This window comes from Triplophysa rosa, linkage group LG21 (genome assembly GCF_024868665.1).
Source record: "Triplophysa rosa linkage group LG21, Trosa_1v2, whole genome shotgun sequence".
Lineage (NCBI taxonomy): Eukaryota > Metazoa > Chordata > Actinopteri > Cypriniformes > Nemacheilidae > Triplophysa > Triplophysa rosa.
In genome coordinates, this window is record NC_079910.1 from 15,384,677 (window position 1) to 15,405,886 (window position 21,210).

General features: G+C 40.7%; 1 protein-coding gene across 1 annotated transcript in view; it reads right to left on the reverse strand.

Moving 5' to 3' along the window:
• The window catches only part of pdzrn3a (PDZ domain containing RING finger 3a), a 31,188-nt gene extending 11,634 nt beyond the window's left edge, over positions 1-19,554 (reverse strand). Inside the window, 3 exon segments of the mRNA XM_057319458.1 lie at positions 12,608-12,709; positions 14,417-14,503; positions 18,799-19,554. Coding sequence (XP_057175441.1) covers positions 12,608-12,709; positions 14,417-14,503; positions 18,799-19,479 — 870 coding nt within the window. The 5' untranslated portion in view covers positions 19,480-19,554.
• Positions 19,555-21,210: the final 1,656 nt, after the last annotated feature.

A 21,210-nucleotide genomic window follows, 5' to 3' on the forward strand; every position in this document is an offset into this window, starting at 1 on the left:
TGTCTTGTAAATAAAGTTTTTGTTAACCCCTTACACACCGCCTGCCTGCACTTGGGTTCTTCCTCCACGCAAATCGTGACACCATCATCTGTTTTTGTTTTTCTATGCATTTTTGTATATTTGCTAATATGTTGTAGCTTGCCTTTTACAATACTTTGTCCCAAAACACCTTAAATATATAAAGACAACAGTGGAAAAAATTAAGGGACCACTCCAAAGGTTCATTTAATCATCATTTCTAGATGTATTGTGTCCATTCCAGTCCAGTGTTGGTTGAATTTCAAGTCATCCAACAGCAAAGTGAAAGACTGACAGCATGATGAGACACATGAAAATCCAATATAATTTTGACTTTTCCTAAATACATGTAGAAATATTACTGTTGTATTGCTTAAAAGTGAATATGAACTTTTAAGTGAGGTCTGAAAAAATACAGAGCACCTAGACTGTTATTTTGACCTGTTTCTCCAGTTTTCATTTCCTACAAATAAATGTAAATAGAAACAATACTTTTATTTGAAATTTGGGAGAAACATTGTTAGTAGTTCACAGAATGATAATTTTAGCTAAACACATACCTATATAGTACATTTTTTATTCATTTTTATATTTTTTCAGCACCTGTATATATAAATAAATATATACAATTCCTGCCATTTTATTGACAATGGTGAAAGAACACTCTTCTCCAGATTTCAAAAATCCTAACTTAATATTTCATGTTTTGCCCATTGCCCATGGTCACATTTACTGGGTGGAATGAACATCAGAGACAACTGCACAGGGGTGAATGAACAAATGAAGAAAAAACACAAATAACTTGCCGATGAATATAAATATGATGGGCTTCAGACTCATGTACAGTCATATGCTCAGAGAGCTGCCCATCCCGTTTGCTTTTATCCCTCGTCACTTTTCCTTTTGATCATACTGACATGCACACATACACACGTCACAGGAGAATTATTAAGTGAAGCCATTGGATTCACTTTTAATGTAACACTAAGTGTACAGATATCACACAGGGCATAATACAGTGTGCATTATGTCATTAAAAATAATAATACGAGTTAAACAGGTCTGGTGTGTTCTCTGGAGATTTATAAAAATGACTTCACAAGAAAAAATATGATGCGTATCTTCAGTACGTGATATCTTGTTTGCGACCTCACTTCAAATTCAAAACCTGAATTGGATTTCGAAAGGCATTTAGTTGCGCTACCCAACCCTAATTCTACAGTACTTGTGCAATCAGTCATATATTCACAGAGATACTTGGAACAAATCGAGCAACAACAGAGTACAAAAATATGCAATTAAATGATTAAGCAATGCCTCAAACAACAACCACAACACTGCGTTAACAGCGCAAAGATCTTGGGTTTGATCTACATGGAACACATATACTGATAAAATGTCAACACAGTCTCACGGGAATTCATGACATTGTAACCAACTGTAATCTGTTGATTCGGTTTCATAGACACGAATTTCCCCCTTTTTTCATGTCAGTCAGCACAACCTTTTTTCGTGTTACCCAGCACGACTTTCAATCTTGAAGGGATACTTCAGGCAAGAAACAAAATTTCCCCATGTTTTACTCACCCTCAAGGCATCCTAACGCTGGTTACTCCCGTAAGCGTGGTTCTATGAATGGTGGAAGACCGCCAGAGACGGTTAGCACATGGTGGAAGAATCGCGTCTCGCGCATACATCGAGAATCCTGTATTAATTCAGTCACACGTGACCTTGACCGATGATGCGTCGGAAGCTATATCAACCCCCGACTACGTCACGGTCTGTCTCGAAATCATTCTCAATCTGAGTGACAAGAGACTCTGGTGGTCTTCCACCATTCATAGAACCACGGTTACGGGAGTAACCAGCATTCTATTTCATTGTTCCAGACCGCCAGAGATGCTCAACCTGATTTTGCCAAGTGGTTGATGTCCTCAGGGCAACATATTTTGTTGACAAGTGAAAAACAATGGTCTAGAAGCACCTAATCCTGGTTGGATGATTAAACTTAAAATAAACTTTAAACATATTTCTGATAGGGGCACACCACGCAATGCCGCCCAAGATGTGGCCACTGCCTGAGTTGAATGACACCTAACAGGTGCAGGCACCGTATAGCCTGCTGAATGATATGCCTCAATTATAGTGTCAACTCTGCTTCGATAAGGGTGCGCCCTTCCTGCCAGGGCCAAAACAGATGAACAACTGGTCCGTGGTACGCCCTGAAGCAGTCCTTAAGACATACTGCCTCAACGCACGAACTGGACACAGGGCCTCCTGGAATGTCTCGTTCTCCTGCCCAAATGCTGCTAAATTAATAGGCTGTTTTGTGAACTGCGTCGACAACACTTTGGGCAGGAAAGCTGGGTTTGGCCAGAGCATGACCTGACTGCCCTCTGGCCCACATCTGAGACACTGTGGGCACACTGACAACGCATGCAACTCACCAACTCTTCTGGTTGACGTTATTGCCAAATGAAAGCAGTCTTCAACGAAAGACTCTTAATGTCCGGTTACTGCAATGCTTCATAGGGGACTGAACAGAGACCATTCAAGACCACTCCTAAGTCCCACTTTAGCCTGCACCGTGTCTCCTGTACTCGCCTCAACACTGACCAAAGGAGTGGGATAGGGGGAAAGGCATAGAGAAGGAGGTTCGGCCATTTGTGGGCCAGAGCATCCTGGCCTAGCGAGCCCTGCTCCTTTTGCGCTGAGAACCACAGCGGGCAATGTGTTGACGCCCTGCTGGCCGCTGTCCTGTAGACTTCCCATAGTGAACCGACAATCTCCTCGTGCAGACGCCACTCCCCCGGCCTCAGCACTGAGCGGGAGAGTGAATCCGCCACATTGTTGCAGCATCCGGGAATGTGTGCTGCCCTGACTGACAGGAAATGCTTGCTCGCCCATGTCAGAAGCAGCTTTGTCAATCGGAGACAAGGTAGGGACCTCGTACTTCCCTGGTGATTGATTAGAAATACCACCGTGGTATTGTCTGTCTTCACTAGAATGTTCGTCCCTGCAAGCTCGTGCACAAAATGTGTCAGAGTGAAGAAGACTGCCCAAAGCTCCAGAAGATTCTTATGCAAGGCCCGGAGCTTGGGGTTCCAGTTGCCCTGTAAACCACGATGTTGCCAAAGTCCTTCCCACCCGCTGAGGAAAGCTTCTGTGGTTACCACTTCCCTGCATGCTGTGGGAGGCCCAATTGGAACACCTCTCTGAAAAAACTCTACTGTCCTCCAGAGCCTCAGAGCGGCAGAAAAATCTATCAACCAGCTTTGAAGAGGCCGGAGATGCAACAGGCCTAACTGAATAACTGATGAGGCTGCCGTGTGGAGGCTGGCCAGCCGTAGGAAGCTGATAAAGGGAAACTTGCGGTGAACCTGGAACCTTGCCAAGGTTACATCTGTCAGAGTGGCCTTCATTGACCTGGAGTCCAGATCCACCCCGAGGAAACACATTGACTGGCGTGGAATTAGGCAGCTTTTCTAGAGCGGCGACATGGTGTAACAGGCGCTGCGTGTTGTTGACAGCTCGTTGACCTCAACAGATTTTTTATCTCTTCTGAAAGGGCCAGGGCCTGATGAGGGTCCCGGACCACCGTGGGACACACCCGAGTGGTCACTGGAGATCTGTGATGGAACTGAAGACAATATCCCTTCTCGAGCGTGTCGAGAAGCCACTTGTCTGTAATACCCCTCCAATGCTGTAGCTGAGAGGTTGAAAAATGTCCCGTAAAAGACCCCACACCCCTAGCGATAGCGGGAAACATTCCCACTGCCTTGGGGGGGGGGGTGATGATGGGTGTATGTAGGGCGAGATGTTGGTCTGGACCAAGGGCGGGGTGCCTCTGATCGTGACGACGGACCAGGTCTAGCATCTCGCTGCGGTGGCCTGTAGACCTTCTCCTGTCTACTCTGTTGTGGCGCAGCCTGGCTAACAGTCATCCGATGCGCAGCCAGGGCAGGGTAACTCACAGTACGTCCAATATGCTGTGATCTGGACTCTGCCGCACAAGCCGTTCTCTCGAGGGCTTCCTGAGCAGCTGGGCCGAAAACCTGGCCAGGCACTAAGGATAACCGACGGAGACTGTTGCGACATGCCTCTGGCAGCTTAGACTGAGCCAGCCACACCTGACGTCTAGTCTGTGTTATTAGACCGAAAGCCTTCCCACTGGAGAAGGCAACTGACCCCAGAGCCTGCAGAGAAGCATCAAGCAACTCAAAAGAAGTATTGTCTGATTCTGTTGTGGCCATCGTAGAATGGAGTGCGAGCAACAAATGAGCCATTGAGTTCCCCAAACGAGTCAATCCTGACACCGTGTTAAAAGCGCACACCAACAGATCGTCAGTACGCCTGCACTCTAGGTTGGGGCAGCGGAGCTCCTGCTTCAGCGCCTCGTCGGGGGACACCACCAAGGAGGATATGCACGACTCCACAGGAGGCATACTACCGAGTCCTCTCTCCTGGGCCTCCGCCATTGCTGCCAATGTTCGTGCTACACGGTCGGGCCTGGAAGACGGAGCTGCGCGAAAAGCAGAAAACACTACACCAGTATAGTCAGGACAACTGGGTATCTGGAAATCCCCAGGCTGAACAACTGGATGCCGCAGGAGGTTCGAAGGGCCCAGCGTAGGGGAGGGTAGGTCCAAATTCAATTTAGCAAGAGCCATCTTAAAATGATCCTGCTTCTCTGCAAGTAATGAGTCTGATGCCGCTATAGAGAGCACATCTAGTTCCTTCCTAGAACCCTCAGCTGCTGGCCTAGACCCAGGCAACGAGGGAACGGGGCCACATGTCACCATTCCCCCATGCACATTGCTACTAGCAGAAGGAAATGATTTGGTCAACAAAGCCCGAATACCCTGTACAGCATTAGATAACTCCGCCACCTGATGGGATAGAGATGTAGCAGGAATATGTCTCTTCCTCGGGGGTCCTATAGTCTTGCTAGCTGGACGCTTGTTACCAGACTGAACCTTGGTTCTAGCTGGTGCAGAAACATTTTGAGCTTCAGGATGAAACTTCATTAATCTCTGTTGCCTAGCATCCAAGGACAACAGATTACAATCAGGGCTCAGTTAAGACCTTCCTCAGATGTTCAACGCCTAAGCAGGTGGGACATTCCATATGTGCATCCCAGAGGTCCATAGAGCCTGAACATGTGGGCCATGAAGCAGCCATGATGTTCAGAACTTCAGAAAAAAATAAACCCTGGTCAACCAATGGGTCAAATGAACTGAATCCCAGCAAGGGAGTGCTGTTATGTAGTTAACACTGCAACTGCACACAATAAGCAATGCCCTGTTACCAATGGGCATGAAAGAAAACATCCAATGTAGGTAAAGAACCCTGGTTAACCAATGAGTTCCAATGAAATACTCACCAATTCGAATGATCCAATATATCCATTATAAATTGCAAACGCAACTTGTGAATGACAAAGAGACCAACCGTGAAGTTACCATAGCATCGTCTTTGAAACCTGTAGTTGCTCCCAGCGTGGAAAAGCAACACAGATTATAATCATACCCTCCAACACTCCCCTTTTTGCCAGGATTTTCCCATTTCCTGTTGAAACCACAGGAACAAAATTGCTAACAGACCGAGCGGGAAACCCCCGGAAACCCCTGCGAACTGACTGTCAGGGACCGGAATGCATTCGCGAATGGAATTTACTAAATAATTCGCAATGAGGGCAATGATTGGGCAAACGCTTTTGGTCCTACGCCTTCCATAGCCAATATATCACTTTACTTATTGATTGCTATCAGGATGTTAAGAGACTTCCAACCAGCATGACAAAAAAACGTTTCTGGACAGGATTGCCTCAGCATTTAACAATTGTCTTCTGAAGCGAATCGATGCGTTTGTTTAAGAGAAATATCCATATTGAGAGCGCTATTAACATGTCTTACTTCCGTTATCCCTCGGCTGCACGTGAACCACAGGTTATTTTTCCTGCAAATGACGCAGGCGTGTTGAAGCTCCGGTGACGAACTCAGCATTTTTCGTTTTGTTACATTTACATTACATTTACATTTATGCATTTGGCAGACGCTTTTATCCAAAGCGACTTACATTGCTTTATCCTATACATTTATACATAGGCATGTGTAATCCCTGGGATCGAACCCACAACCTTGCGTTGTTAACGCAATGCTCTTACCACTGAGCTACAGGAAAAGCTGTATTCCAAAGCTGTTGTTCCAATAGGGTACTGTCTCCTCTGTTCGGGAGCTTTCGTCATTTGCCGGAAAAACAAGCCTCTGGTTCACTCGCAGCCGAGGGATAACTTGGTATTATAACTCCGACTGCATTATTCTTCAAGAAGAAAGTCATATTCAGTTAGGATGCCTTGAGGGTGAGTAAAACATGGGGAAATTTTGTTTCTTGGCTGAATTATCCCTTTAATATGCGGTATATATAAATATATATCAACGCAATCTGATGGGAATTCATACCTATTTTACAAGGTGGCTAATTCGTGTGAATTCCTATTTCCTACAATCTCATTTGTATGTTTTGTTATGATTTGACTTTTCCCTGGTGAAAGTCGCGTTTTTAGCTAAATTTGCCTTTGCGGCTGTGCTTTTAGGGTTTGGGGTAGGGTAAGGTGTTGGTTAGCCACCTCCTTAAATATGTAAAACTTTGATAGTGTTGACTGACACGAAAAAAAAGGGAAATATGTCCATGAACATGATTCATTAGATCCCAAATTTCGTGCCTATATGCCACAAACCGACTTGAGACTGGTTTGAAAATGTTTAACTTAAATGCACTGTAAATCACTTTAGATTAAAGCATCTGCCAAATGCATATATTTACATGTTAACATAATATTAGAGGCATGTGACATATAAACACACACACAAATGCAAACAAAGTTGTGCAGTGCACTTGCTGGCAGCCCAATACATCGTGATTTTCATTCAATCTGTCACTTAGCAACAAATATTTTTAGGTTAGAGTCTAAATTAAATGAATGCATTTTATATGAACACATAACATTTTGATACTTTTAGTCTCTTTTTGTGAGTGTTTGTGAGTTTAAAGCTCTGCACTCCACTGAGAGGATCCGAAAGGAGCAGTAAGCACAAGTGTTTCTCTGTTCCACACTTTTTCTAATGTGCTGGCCAACGACAGCAAGCCTACAGTTCTGCCCTCACTAATGCATGTCTTAAAAATCTTAAATGCTAGTAAATATCTAATTACAGCAACATATTAAATATTATAATTACTGAGTATGCAGTAAAGCTGGAACATAATGACCTTCACGTGCATTTCAATACTGTTGTCACTCCTCTACTAAGAGTTCTTAATCCTGTTCAAAAATGTCATGTAGTGACGACTGTATTTAAATTTAATCTGTGTAGTGTTCAAGCTGAACAAATAGTTGTTAATGCAGTACTGCTTTTTCGACAGTTTGTTGTGACGTGTGATGCTACAAAATCACAAAAACAGTGATTCATGTCTTATTTGCGCATACTGATACTGTCTCTCTCAGTCTTAGTTGATGTAATGAAGACAATTATAGTCATGAGAAACCATGCCTCTTTAAAGCGATAGTTCACCCAAAAATGAAAATTCACTCATCATTTATTCACCCACATGTCATTTCTAACCTGTATGACTTTCTTTCTTCTGCAGAACACAAAAGAAGATATTTTGAAGAATGTTGGTAACCAAACAACACTGACCCAATTGACTTGCAATTGCATGGACTCAAAACCAGCATAGAGGTGGATAAATGATGACAGAATTTTAATTTCTTGAATCAAATAATCTAGTACTAACAAAAGCAAAGGCATATCTGGTTTCAAGCATTCATATACAACGATATACAACAAAGCAGCATACCACTGTAATATTTTTACTAAATAAATCAGGTGTGTAGAGACAATTTTACTTTGGCCTTGGTTGCGATGTACCAAATTGTGATCTGGCTGTCAGCTGCCATTGTTTCATGGCTGAAAAGACCATTCTTTTCTAATTCTAATCTCAAGAGACTCAACGCTTTCTGTGCACATACAAGCAGCCATACACAGCATCAAATCTTTCAGTAACAGAATTATGACAATCGCAAATATATGAAACATTTGACAAGAAGTCACATTGCTGCCAAGGTTGTAAGCGATATTAAATCTCAGCGTTCATATAATTTGACATTAAGTATTAACATACATTGATTCCTCATATTACAAACAACCTCTGAAGGGTGAATGAGCAATGACATAATTCATAACTCTTATCAGCAATTTCCACTTGAATTCAAGCTATTAGTGTCAGCATTCCCTGTTTTATTGGTAATAAATATTATTATCTAAGGTCTACCCTTAGAAACCGTCACAGAAGTGGATAAACGAAGCGAAATCACTAGAGAGTCGGGGAAGTCTTGTTGCTTCGACAAATAGGTGCAGATTTCCTCATCTATTCTATAAAAGCAGTCTGGTCCCGCTCTAAACGCTTGGGTTGAAAGAACAGACCTAAACAGTCTGTTTGCTCAGAGGACAAAATACAGTATCTCACAGAAGTGAGTACACCCCTCACATTTTAGTAAATATTTTTTCATGTGACAACACTGAAGAAATGACACTTTGCTACAATGTAAAGTAGTGAGTGTACAGCTTGTATAACAGTGTAAATTTGCTGTCCCCTCAAAATAACTCAACACACAGTCATTAATGTCTAACCACTAACAACAAAGGTGAGTACACCCCTAAGTGAAAATGTCCAAATTGGGCCCAAAGTGTCAATATTTTGTGTGGCTACCATTATTTTCCAGCACTGCCTTAACCCTCTTGGGCATGGAGTTCACCAGAGCTTCACAGGTTGCCACTGGAGTCCTCTTCCACTCCTCCATGACGACATCACGGAGCTGGTGGATGTTAGAGAACTTGCACTCCTCCACCTTCTGTTTGAGGATGCCCCACAGATGCTCAATAGGGTTTAGGTCTGGAGACATGCGTGGCCAGTCCATCGCCTTTAACCTCAGCTTCTTTTGGGGTCGTTATCATGTTGGAATACTGCCCTGCGGCCCAGTCTCCGAAGGGAGGGGATCATGCTCTGCTTCAGTATGTCACAGTACATGTTGGCATTCATGGTTCCCTCAATGAACTGTGGCTCCCTAGTGCCGGCAGCACTCATGCAGTCTCAGACCATGTCACTCCCACCACCATGCTTGACTGTAGGCAAGACACACTTGTCTTTGTACTCCTCACCTGGTTGCCGCCACACACGCTTGACACCATCTGAACCAAAGAAATTTATCTTGGTCTCATCAGACCACAGAACATGGTTCCAGTAATCCATGTCCTTAGTCTGCTTGTCTTCAGCAAACTGTTTGCAGGCTTTCTAGTGCATCATCTTTAGAAGAGGCTTCCTTCTGGGACGACAGCCATGAAGACCAATTTGATGCAGTGTGTGGCGTATGGTCTGAGCACTGACAGGCTGACCCCCCACCCCTTCAACCTCTGCAGCAATGCTGGTGGCACTCATACGTCTATTTCCCAAAGACAACCTCTGGATATGACGCTGAGCATGTGCACTCAACTTCTTTGGTCGACCATGGTGAGGTGTTCTGAGTGGAACCTGTCCTGTTAAACCGCTGTATGGTCTTGGCCACCATGCTGCAGCTCAGTTTCAGGGTCTTGGCAATCTTCTTATAGCCTAGGCCATCTTTATGTATAGCAACCATTCATTTTTTAAGATCCTCAGAGAGTTCTTTGTCATGAGGTGCCATGTTGAACTTCCAGTGACCAGTATGAGAGAGTGAGAGCGATAACACCAAATTTAACACACCTGCTCCCCATTCACACGTGAGACCTTGTAACACTAACGAATCACATGACACCGGGGAGGGAAAATGGCTAATTGGGCCCAATTTGGACATTTTCACTTAGGGATGTACTCCCTTTTGATGCCAGCGGTTTAGACATTAATGGCTGTGTGTTGAGTTATTTTGAGGCGACATTAAATCTATTGCAAACTATAACAAGAACATTTCACATGAAATGTTCAGACAGACAGATACATCTTCTACACATTATTTCTTCTCAAACACGTTTCCTATTCCTTTCATAACTCCCTTTCCACTCTAGACGTCCTGCAGGACGCAACGGACCCCCGAACATGAGATGCCAGTTCAAAGCACGTTTCATCAACATTGCAGTCCAAGATATCATCCCTGTCCTGTTGACACTGACCTACTCGGCTGGTGGTCTTAACCTCTGAATTTGCTCCCCACTCTTGTTTTCACCAAATAATGAAAACATCACTGGAGGAATGCATTCATAACCCCACAACCCGAGGGAGGAAAAAAACAAGCTCACAGCTGTCGTGCCAATGCATATTAACTCAGGAGTAAAACATTCTGTTAGTTTGTTTTATTAGATGTACTGGATGTTACAAACATGCCTCAAGTATATGATTAACCTGTTTGTGCTTTTTGGCATTTAAGACTTGAGCTAATCCTTCCACGAATAATTCAAAATGTCCTTGCAGCATTAGATAAGAAATCCAAATGTATGGATGCAAAATATTAAACAAAAAAAAACTATATTTGAGGTCACAGTGCACTATAACTATGATTTTATATATAGAGCAAAGTAGGATAATCTGACATTTAAAGGGACAGTTCACCCAAAAAGGAAAATTCTGTCATCATTTACTCACCCTTAGATTGATCCAAAAGCTGTATAAATTTCTTTGTTTTGCTAAACAAAAAAGAAGATATTTGAAAGAATGTCAGTAACCAAACAGATCTCATCCCTCATTAACTACCATAGTAGGGGAAATAAATACTATATACACTATACTACAGTAAACGTGTGGTTTTGTTACTGACATTCTTCCAAATATCTTCCTTTTAATTTATACAGGTTTGAAACAGCCTGAGGGTGAGTAAATGATGACAGAATTTTCATTTTTGGGCGAACTGTCCTTTTAATAATGCAACGCATTTAAACTTGCATGGTTAAAATTAAGTCATTTGATTAAAATGTTTAAGTATATAAGTTCTTGTCCTAACCAAAACAGAAAGATTGAAAGAAAGAAAGAAAGAAAGAAAGAAAGAAAGAAAGAAAGAAAGAAAGAAAGAAAGAAAGAAAGAAAGAAAGAAAGAAAGAAAGAAAATGTAATTTCTTTCAACCCTCCATATTGTTCCAAACCCATATGATGTTGCTTTTGTTGAAAACCTTTCTACATTTCCCCCCATACAACAACAGTTTAAAGCGCCCAAACTCTCAAAATGTCAAAGTACACCATAAAAGAACTATAAAAATAGTTAATAGAGGTGGTGTGCTGTATTTCAAATCTTCTGAACCAAATCAATAGCTTTGTGTGAACAACATACTCAAATTGAAGTCATTATTTACAGATCCAATGGCATTGTGTTCCAATAACAACCTACCGCTCTTGAGCTTTGCATGTCCTCAAAATAATTTTTACGATTATAGCACATAGGAGATATGATATACTACATGTATGGTATTTTTCTTCCTCTTTTGTTTCAAAGAAAAATAACAGCATACAGGTTTGGACCAACATGAGGGTGAGTACTGTACATAATGACTACATTTTTTGGGTAAATTATTATTTGAACATCTCTGAATTTATTGGTCTCTGCTGCACCTGTTTTGCTTATTAATGGTTGCTCTGAGACCATGACAAAAGCTACACGGGTGACTTCCTGTTGAAAATAAACCACCGTAGCACACATTCTTTAAGGAACATATCGAGTGCTCATGTTACATGAATTCACAATTTTCTGTGTTCAATCATGAAAGCAAAGTACATTTTCAATAATGTACATTTTTGTGCACTGCCCTTATATTCAACGACATGATAATGTTTGCTGCTTTAAAGGTCATGTGTATGAAATTTAGCGACATCTAAGTTTGCGAATTGCATCCAACGGCTCACTTCACCCCTCCCTTTCGAAGCACTACGGTGACTCTCACAGGACTAAGACGTTGTCACGTTTTCGCTTCTTTGCCGAAGGAGATAACGCATTTACAAAACGCGCTCTGTAGAGCAGTTTGTCCGTTTAGGGCTACTGTAGAAACATCATGGTGAATTCAATGTAAGGTGCCCGCGGTGTATATAGCTCATTCTACTCACAGCATTCTGGATAAGCCTCAATTCGCTGTGTTGGAGATATTTAATAGCTTCCCAGTTTGAAATAAAGGAAATGTTACATGAATTCATAGTAACATGCCTTCATGATCCGCTCGGTTGAAAGCGTTTGTTCCTGTTAGATATGAATAACAGACTCAGTAGTGCTGGATGAGCAGACTAACACTCTTTTTAAAGGAGTCTGCTCAGTGTGAAATCAACCTACGATGGCGCCAACATTGTTATTCTGACTGGATCTGACAAATCTAACAGACACACTGTGAAACTGTTGGCACCAGTTAAGGTGCTCAGACTAACGGGATGATGTCTATCTCTTTCAGCTTTTATCTGTCAAGTGGCAGTCTAAGTGACCCGTTTAGTCTAGAAATTGATCATATTTTGTTCCTCGTCCCGTCTAAGAGAAAACTCGAAGTCTTAACAGTCTGCATGTATTTTTTTAAAGTGAGATCAGGCAAACCTCAATGATCCTGTCATGAACGTGCAGTCCACTCTTTTCTGCTGTTCCATTCTCCAAAACCTTTGATATATAGATCCCATTGCTGGAATCGCCCTCCTGTCCCTTAGAAAGAAAGAGTACAACAGCATATTAAGAATAAACATTTGCATTAATTATTTGTAAAATATTAATTGCTATTATTAATTAATTATTTTATTATCAACATTTTTATTAATTAAAATATGATTATACCATGCTCTGTTTGAATACTGGATTCTGATTGGCTGGAAGGTGTGCATTAAAAGCCTTTAACGCACGGGTACCTCCAGTCAGTTTGATTATATTTAAAATTAACTGAAAAAATCATTGTCATTGTCACCTGTTTGATCTAAAATTACACTGTAAACATCAATAAAAGCTTTAACTTGGCAAATAACCATGGTATAAACGGGATAATCCATGGCTAGCCGTGCATTAAAGGATCTTAATGCATGCCGTGGAGGCGAAGAACCACCCTCCGCGAAGTGCATTAATCCCTTACTTAAAATATTGTTTTTACTATAACATAATATTAATAGGAATATTTATATAATTATATATATTTTTAACATAATCATTATTTTGTTACAGCAATCTGTAACATTTTCTAAATCACCATCTCTGTTTAAAACCTGAAAATGCAAGTTACTTTATGTACTTCACATGGATTGAAGTTAAATGACATCAATCTGATATTTTTGTGAGATTGTCCCCGACAACTGCATTTCATTATTCATTAAATCATAGTGAATAATGAATAAAAATGAAAACATTATTATAAGCTTACCGTTGCAAATCAGGCTAAGATGAGGACATAGTTTTGAACACATAGTCTTTATCTACTTGCTAAATAACATTTTTTTGTTTGTTCATTTTTATGGTATTTGATTTTTTATAATTTGGTAGCTAGGGCCTACCAGTATAGCTTAAATCTGACAATTTGCATACATTTGCATAAGAGGTCCATACACTGTAGACATACTAATAAAATCCACCTTCTGTATAGAGTCTTACATGGCACACACAGATGAAGACTTTAGCTCTGGCTGTCCGTTAAAGAACAGGTGCTAAACACATACACAGACTGTGATGATTCTCCACAAGACTAAGGAAGAGAAAGCAAAGCCAAATCCACAGCTTGATTTCTCCTCTCCACTTGGACACAATGTACGTGAGAATTGAGTGGCTCCCACGCTTGCGTTTCACACGATGTACTGGAGTGAAATACGCAGAGCTCACACTGCGCAAGCTCCAATTATACTGTTACATGTGGCCCAGTCACTTATTTTGTTTTCTTATTCCACAATGAAGGGGTTGGCTGCCTTTTGTGACTAAAAGACACTTTGTGTATGTTTTCCATGACATTATTCTTGTTTCTGCTTTTTGGAGTGGCGTCTGGTATTATTTTGCCTTGATGTTACACGGCAGTTGCAGCATTCTTCAGTTTGACTCAGTCACGGTCTTCTAAGAAATGTTCTTAAGGTAATATCAAGTCAATGACATCTAAAATTAATTCATTAGATGTGTTTTTATTTTATTTCTTTATTGTCAAAGTATTGAACTTAAAAAGGGTTTGTCAATATTCAGTCTCGGCAATTTAAATGTACAAATATTAATAAAGATGAAGGAACCATCTGCAGCCCTGTGGAAACTGCTGTGCCTCAACAGCGCAGTCATGCATATTCATGCTCTGAACTTATTTCGCATTCGATCAAGGTTTCAGGTTATGTTAAAAGGCCTGTACAGGTTAAGACGACATTAAATGTTCATATACACCGCGAGTTAACATACCTCACATGACCATCCTCCAATGATATTAAATCCGAGACATCCTGATGCTCTGTGGAGGGTCACATTGAGGGTCGCCGTTTCTTCTTCCTGACACAGTGAAAGAGAAACGACGAGAGGAAATTCTTGAGGAGCTGCAGGTTCAAACACAGATTTCCTCACCCTACTAAATGTCTCCCCTCAGAGAGGCAGGGCTCTCTCCATTAGCTACCTAATGAAACAACACACCCACAGGAGATGCAAAGTAATGGCATTTAAGCAGCGAAGACAGATCATACCCCCAGAGACACCTGGATATATTAATGTGTGATTTATAAGCATGGCCAGTTGTTTATCAAGTCTAAAAGATACAGAGGAATTAATGGGGTCATATGACACGGCTAAAACTAATATTATCGGTTGTTTTAGATGTAATGCAATGTGTATACAGGATTTAAGGTTAAAAAACGCTGTATAAGCTCATCGCGCTGAAAAGCGAGGTGTGCTATGATTGGCCAGTTAAGCAGTGTGTAGTGATTGGTCGAATACTGCAAGCGTGTGAGGGAAATGTAACGCCTCTTACCATATTTGGAACATCAGGTTCCTCTTCAATTGTACTGACAGGTACGCCCACCTTACGTGCGTATACATTTGGGCGGTCTTAGTCAACTCATACCACGAACTGACGTAGATTTGTGGGGGTGTGGTTACACGAGGCGTTTCAGGCAGGTCTGGGTTAGCATTCGCTTTTAGATAGAATGCATCTTTTGTTCCAACACTTTCATTTTGCAATTTTACGTGTCTAATACATGCATGGGCAACTTATAACACACCAAAGACACAGAAAAACACGTATTCGCGCCATATGACCCCTTTAAACCACAGCATAAATAATATTGTCATATTTTGAAACATCTTATGCTGCATGCTTATAGACACTTCAGAAGACTTAAACAATGCTGGCCCAATGCCTGAACTTCCCGTTACATTTCTTACATTACATTACAGCCGATGAATAAGGGTGTTGTCTAGCGAAACGATTAGTCATTTTCCAAGAAAATAAAAAATGATTTACTTTTTAAACAAATACACGGCTTGCACTGCCTCCGCGATCCACGTCCACGACTTCAGTATTACGCAGTCACGTTGGAAAGGTTGCACGTGACAATAGATTTCAAAAGATTTAAACATTCCTGATATGCACACGAACTGACCATTTTAAGCAATAATCTTGCACAAAGACATATAACGTGTCATTCAACATCCAAGAACTGTTGAACGCTCTTCTTTCTCCACACTCATAAACACTGGGTCGGAACTTCCGCTTAGGTAATGAGTGACCTTTCCAACGTGATTATGTAGTACGTGAAGTCGTTGACGCGGATCACGGAGGCAGTGCAAGCCATATATTTATGTTTAAAAAGTATATACATTATATATTTTCTTGGAAAATAACTAATCGTTTCGCTAAACAACACCCTTATTCATCGGCTGGTGTCGTGTAGAGCCTTTTGAAGCTGCGATGAAACTGAAATTTGGACCTTAACCAACAGCCCCCCGTTCAAGTCCATTATAAGGATGATAACCCTTAAGCTTTCCTCATAAGCCTCAATTTGTTTTCGACAGAAGAAATTAACACACGGACTGCTTGTATGTGGGTGAGTGAATTATCATGAAATTTTTATTTTATATTGAACTACTCCTTTAATGTCAACAGCTTTGATATTATATGAATGTGATGTCCTTATGTTCACATTCTTTTGGGCATGTATTCAGTTCACAATTCATAAGCAAAACATCAAATCTATATCTGTAATCAGGTTTTATGACATAACTACACACATCCTGCTGATCTATAACTGCCAACCAAAAACCACAGCAAGAGCTCTTCTCTTTATGAATGACGGACCTAAAACATCTGAACCCAAGAGAAACCCAACCCTCAGTTGAATCTGCAGGGAGAAATCTGTCACGTCGAGAGAGAACAGCATCATGAGATCTTCATTACTGAAGCACACGTGACACAAGCCGAGCAGAGACATAAGACTCTTTTGTGTTTATGTCCTATCTCCCTGTAGTCCACACGACGTGCCTCCTGTCAGCTCTATTAGACTTGCATATTAAGTCTTCATGATGTACTCGTGAGCAGACTGCTTGCATAAGATGGGCGAGAGAGAGAGAGAGCAACCATGCGAAAACCTCTGAAAATGACTTGAATGAGGGTGTTCAGGTTTAACGTCTGTTTCTCTTGTTTGGATCTGGATCATTCATGTGTGAAATTACTGTGAAAATGAACTTACCTTGCTTAAGGTAAAAAGATGTTTTTTGAGGGGGGGGATTAGTGTTGAGAGACATTTCAAAGTAGCAGATAAAGCGTTTTGTATTATGTAAAGATTGAAAGTATAAGCTGTAAAGCAGAGGTTCTTGCTACTTTCCAGTAGGATACAAATTGTATTGAGTTTGCCAGATTGAACATTTTTGATTGAAGACATTTATTTTGTTTAATTATAAAGAAAATATCTAATCAAATAACCTGTGCAAATAAATGATGCAACACTTTTCTCCAAAACTAAATTAGTCATGACTGACATGAATTGCGAAAAGCATTTGGAAAGCACATCTTTCCAAATAGTACTCACACTACTTTGATGTCATACACCGATGAAGTCACCACTTTAAGGGATAGTTCACATTAAATGAAAATTCTTTCATAATTTATTCACCCTCATGTCATTCAAAATCTATATAAGACTCTTTCTTCTGCGGAACACTAAAGAAGATATTTTGAGAAATGTCTGGTTTTGTGTTATTTAGTCAATGGGGGCCAGCGTTCTTCACAATATCTTCGTTTGTGTTCTACAGAAGAAAGAAAGTCATACGGGTTTGGAATGACATGAGAATGAGTAAATGATGACAGAATTTTTATTTTTGGGTGAACTGTTTCTTTAACTGTAGATGTGTGGTGTGTCTGACAATCGAAATACTTTTTGTCCTGTTTTAACACTATCTATTTCCTAATGTAAAATATACATTATTAAAAATTAAAGGTGCTTCAAGATGCCATAGGAGACCCCTCTTTGGTTGAATGGTTCCATAAAGAACCTCTGTTCTTTAGAATTAAAAAAAGTAAGAAAGAAATGGTTCTCATTAGAACCTTTGAGTGAATGGTCCTTTGTGGAGCCAAATAGGTTCTTCTATGGCACCTTTATGTTTTATACACTTTTACTCAAAAGGCTACTTGTGTTAAACATAGCCTACTACGTAATATGAAAGCATTTATATATTTTAAATTGTTATAAAGAATCAAAATCCCTTTTCGAAGTCAATTAGCCTACATTAAGCCATATTCACACTTGACTTCTTTTTTGAAGCTGGTAGTGTCTGTTTTACATTACAATGCTATGGAGTAAACTGTGTTTTCAATAAAGTCCTGAGCGCTTTTTTTAAACGCCAGCACCAGCGTCTCTTTCTGCAGCTCAGAGCGTCTTTTGAGGTTGAAAAAAGTTCAACTTCTCTGAAAAAAAAGCCCTACGTCAAGCACCTCTTTCACAGCTAACAAATGACAGAGACCTGTCGTTTCCATAACAACATGCGAGGAACGTGATTGGTCAAGAAGGCTCAAGCAAGTATTGTAGTTTTTAAATATGTGATTGGTTATGCAAAGACACTCTCTGTTTATAATTCAAATAGACTTCTGTTACTGCCTACGAATCCTGTCTCTCTAAGCTGCCTTCGTGCACGAATGCTATCTTTGAACTTTGCCAGGTGTTATTTGTAACCACAACGCTGCGAGCGTTTTTTTTTTTACTAAAAAAGCGCCACTGTCAACTTTTTCTTGTCAAAGAAGAAGTCAAATGTGAACACGGCCTAAGCTGCCTTCGTGCACAAATTGCTATCTTTGAACACTGTCGGCTGTTATTTGTAACCACAACGCTGCGAGCGTATTTTTTTACTACAAAAGCGCCAATTTCAACTTTTTCTTTTCAAAAAATAAGTCAAATGTGAACACGGCCTTAGGCCTATAAAGGTGTTCCTGTAGCTCAGGTCATGGGTTTGATTCCCAGGGGTTACGCATGATAAAATGTAAAGCTTGAACTCACTGTAAGTCGCTATAAAAAGTGCATACAAACCAAATGCAAAGTTTTGTCGTCAACACCTCAACACCCGTCTCCTGACGGTTTCAGCGGCAACAACATAAACAAACGTTATGTGGCACAAACTTAACTTCCGGTAGACCTCCGCAAAAAAGCAATAACTGCCGAGTAGTTTTCATTTAATTTACTTTAATGTATTTAATATACAATAATATATTATTATATTAATAATAATGCGTAAACTAAATGGTAAGGCTATATAAACAAACACAGTGAACTTCCGATAAAACCGTCAACACTTGATTTAGGTACCTTATTGAAAGGGATGCAACTGTTTTGCAGCGCGTCAATCCTGCCCTTGTACTCGGTCATGTGAAGTTCGCAGTGAAGCGCAGAAAGTTTGGAAAGGAGCGATCTCTCCCTCCTACTGAACCTCAAGCGCCGGCGCTTCAGCTCTCTCTCCAAATCCAGCACTTTGCCCTGGAGAAACCCGCTGTGCGTCTTCAGCGCCTCAAGACAGCGGTGGTCCGACTTCTCTTTGAGGCTGAGCATCAGTCCACATCCATCCGCACAAAGCTCCACCGGTCTGTGTTCGCATTCCTCCCGCATGTGTGACGCGACGTCCTTCAGACTGAGCACCGCGTCGCATCCTTCATTCCTGCATCTCACCGGAGAGAAGTCACAGTTCTCAATGTGCTCTGAGAGATGCTGGAGCTTCATCACTCTGTTACAGCCCCGGTCGCGGTAGTCGCAGTTAATATCCAGTTTCAGAATGAGGCTCTTCAGGGGCAGGACGTGGTTCAGTTCTTTAAGGGACATCTTCTGACACTGGACGGGGCAGCTGTTGACTTTGGAGAGCCAGTGGAGCACGCAGGCAGCGCAGAACACATGTCCACACGGAGTGGTCAGAGGCTCCTCCAAAACTTTGCCACACAGTTTACAGATGAGGTCCGGCTCTACGGTACTCTCGAAACGATCAAGATCAAAGCCCATGATTTCGATATTAAGTAACCAGCAATAAAGAGAAAGTAGTCCTCACTCGAGGGTGACTGGCACACAAGTGCCAAGAAAGAAGCGAACTACTACCAAAAAGCAGACTTTCAGTACGAGAGGCGTGCGCTACCGTAAACACTCCAAGAGCTGAGCGCAACTATTCACATGATAATAATGTGAGCGTGAAAGAGATGACACCGAAAATTCATTTAGGCAGATTGTATAGTCTGTAACTTTCTTTCCTAATAGATTTCCTTTTTATAGTTCAAAAGTTTAGGGTTGCTTGACTAAAATATTTCATGATTTAAAAAATCTTTAATCTGAAGGCTTTCGCTGAAATGTCTGAAATAATGTATGCACGCATAATATAATTGTGCATCATTTTGTCTTTCATAACACAACTCAAGTTTTATTTTATTTCTTTATTTACTTTATGTGACCAAATAATGAAGAAAAAGCGGACTATACACTTTTGCTTTTTAAAATTATAAGTACAATCAAATTGGTTTTACAAATCATTTTTTACTATTTTATTTTTGATTTTATTTTTGGCCAGTGGTAAGTTGCTTTAATTTATAATGGAAGGTCATACCGTTTGGGTCCAAATGCTCTATCAGATTAGATTCCATAGGCAAACAGCAGAAAATGCCAATATACACTGCTGTAAAAAAAAAAAAAAACACGATCCTAACCTTTATCTCTATAACGAAATCTCAGATGTCCAGACAGCAGTTCATTTTTACAATTTATTAAAATATTGATTTCGGAGATTCCGTGAGACTGTAGTGGACACTGCAAGTTTATAAATGTTTCAAGTAAATAAAAAGTAAAAAAGTGCTCATAAATGGCTGTTTAGATATCACCTTCACTTAAAATGAGTGAAGGCTTGGGCCCGGAAATAGTATTACTCACGTCACGACTTAACAAGCGGATTCATAAGGTTACATTCATGTCAAATGCCCATTGCTTACTTTCTTGTTTACTTTACTGGCCATTAGGTTTGTTTCCTGCAGCTGGTTATTAAATGTTAAGTACGGGACGATTTCATATATTGTGAATTGTCCAAACTGAAATTCCACCACTGAAAAAAAAACTATGGGACACACCCCTAGCCCCACTTCTAAAACTAACCCTTACTGGTGCGAAAGCAAATACTAAAATGTACAAATGAAATCGTGCAAATTCATACGAATTCAAATAGTTACGAATTGCCGTGAGATTATGTTGGATAAGGCAGGGTCAACTAAATATCAGAGGTTCTAACCAAAGGGTTAAACTGGTGAAACAACAGGTTCACATCAGCTTTGAGTCCTTATAGTTTCTACATTGTCCATTACAGGGTCAAACAGTATAAAAGTTTGCAGCCTTGAAACTTTCAAACATGACAGTAAGATGTTTTAGCTGGAGGAAATGGAAGATGGAAGAGACTGGAATAATTAAAAGCTATCTGTTAGGAGCGATGCTTTAAACTAGTCATTAACATCCCATTATTTTTCAGCACCTAATTAAAGAGGAGGTAAAGGACACCATTAAGAAGCATGTGTGGGTAAACGGCATTTATACCATCCTATTATGTGATTCTCTGACAGTTCATTCGACACTGCACATACATTATATTTAAGGACGATGTGTGTCTAGTTTTTGTGTATCCAATGTTTTGCTGATGTCACAGGGACATCCTGCTCAGCCCAAACAGACACTTACTGTACATCCTGAAGGGTATATTTGACA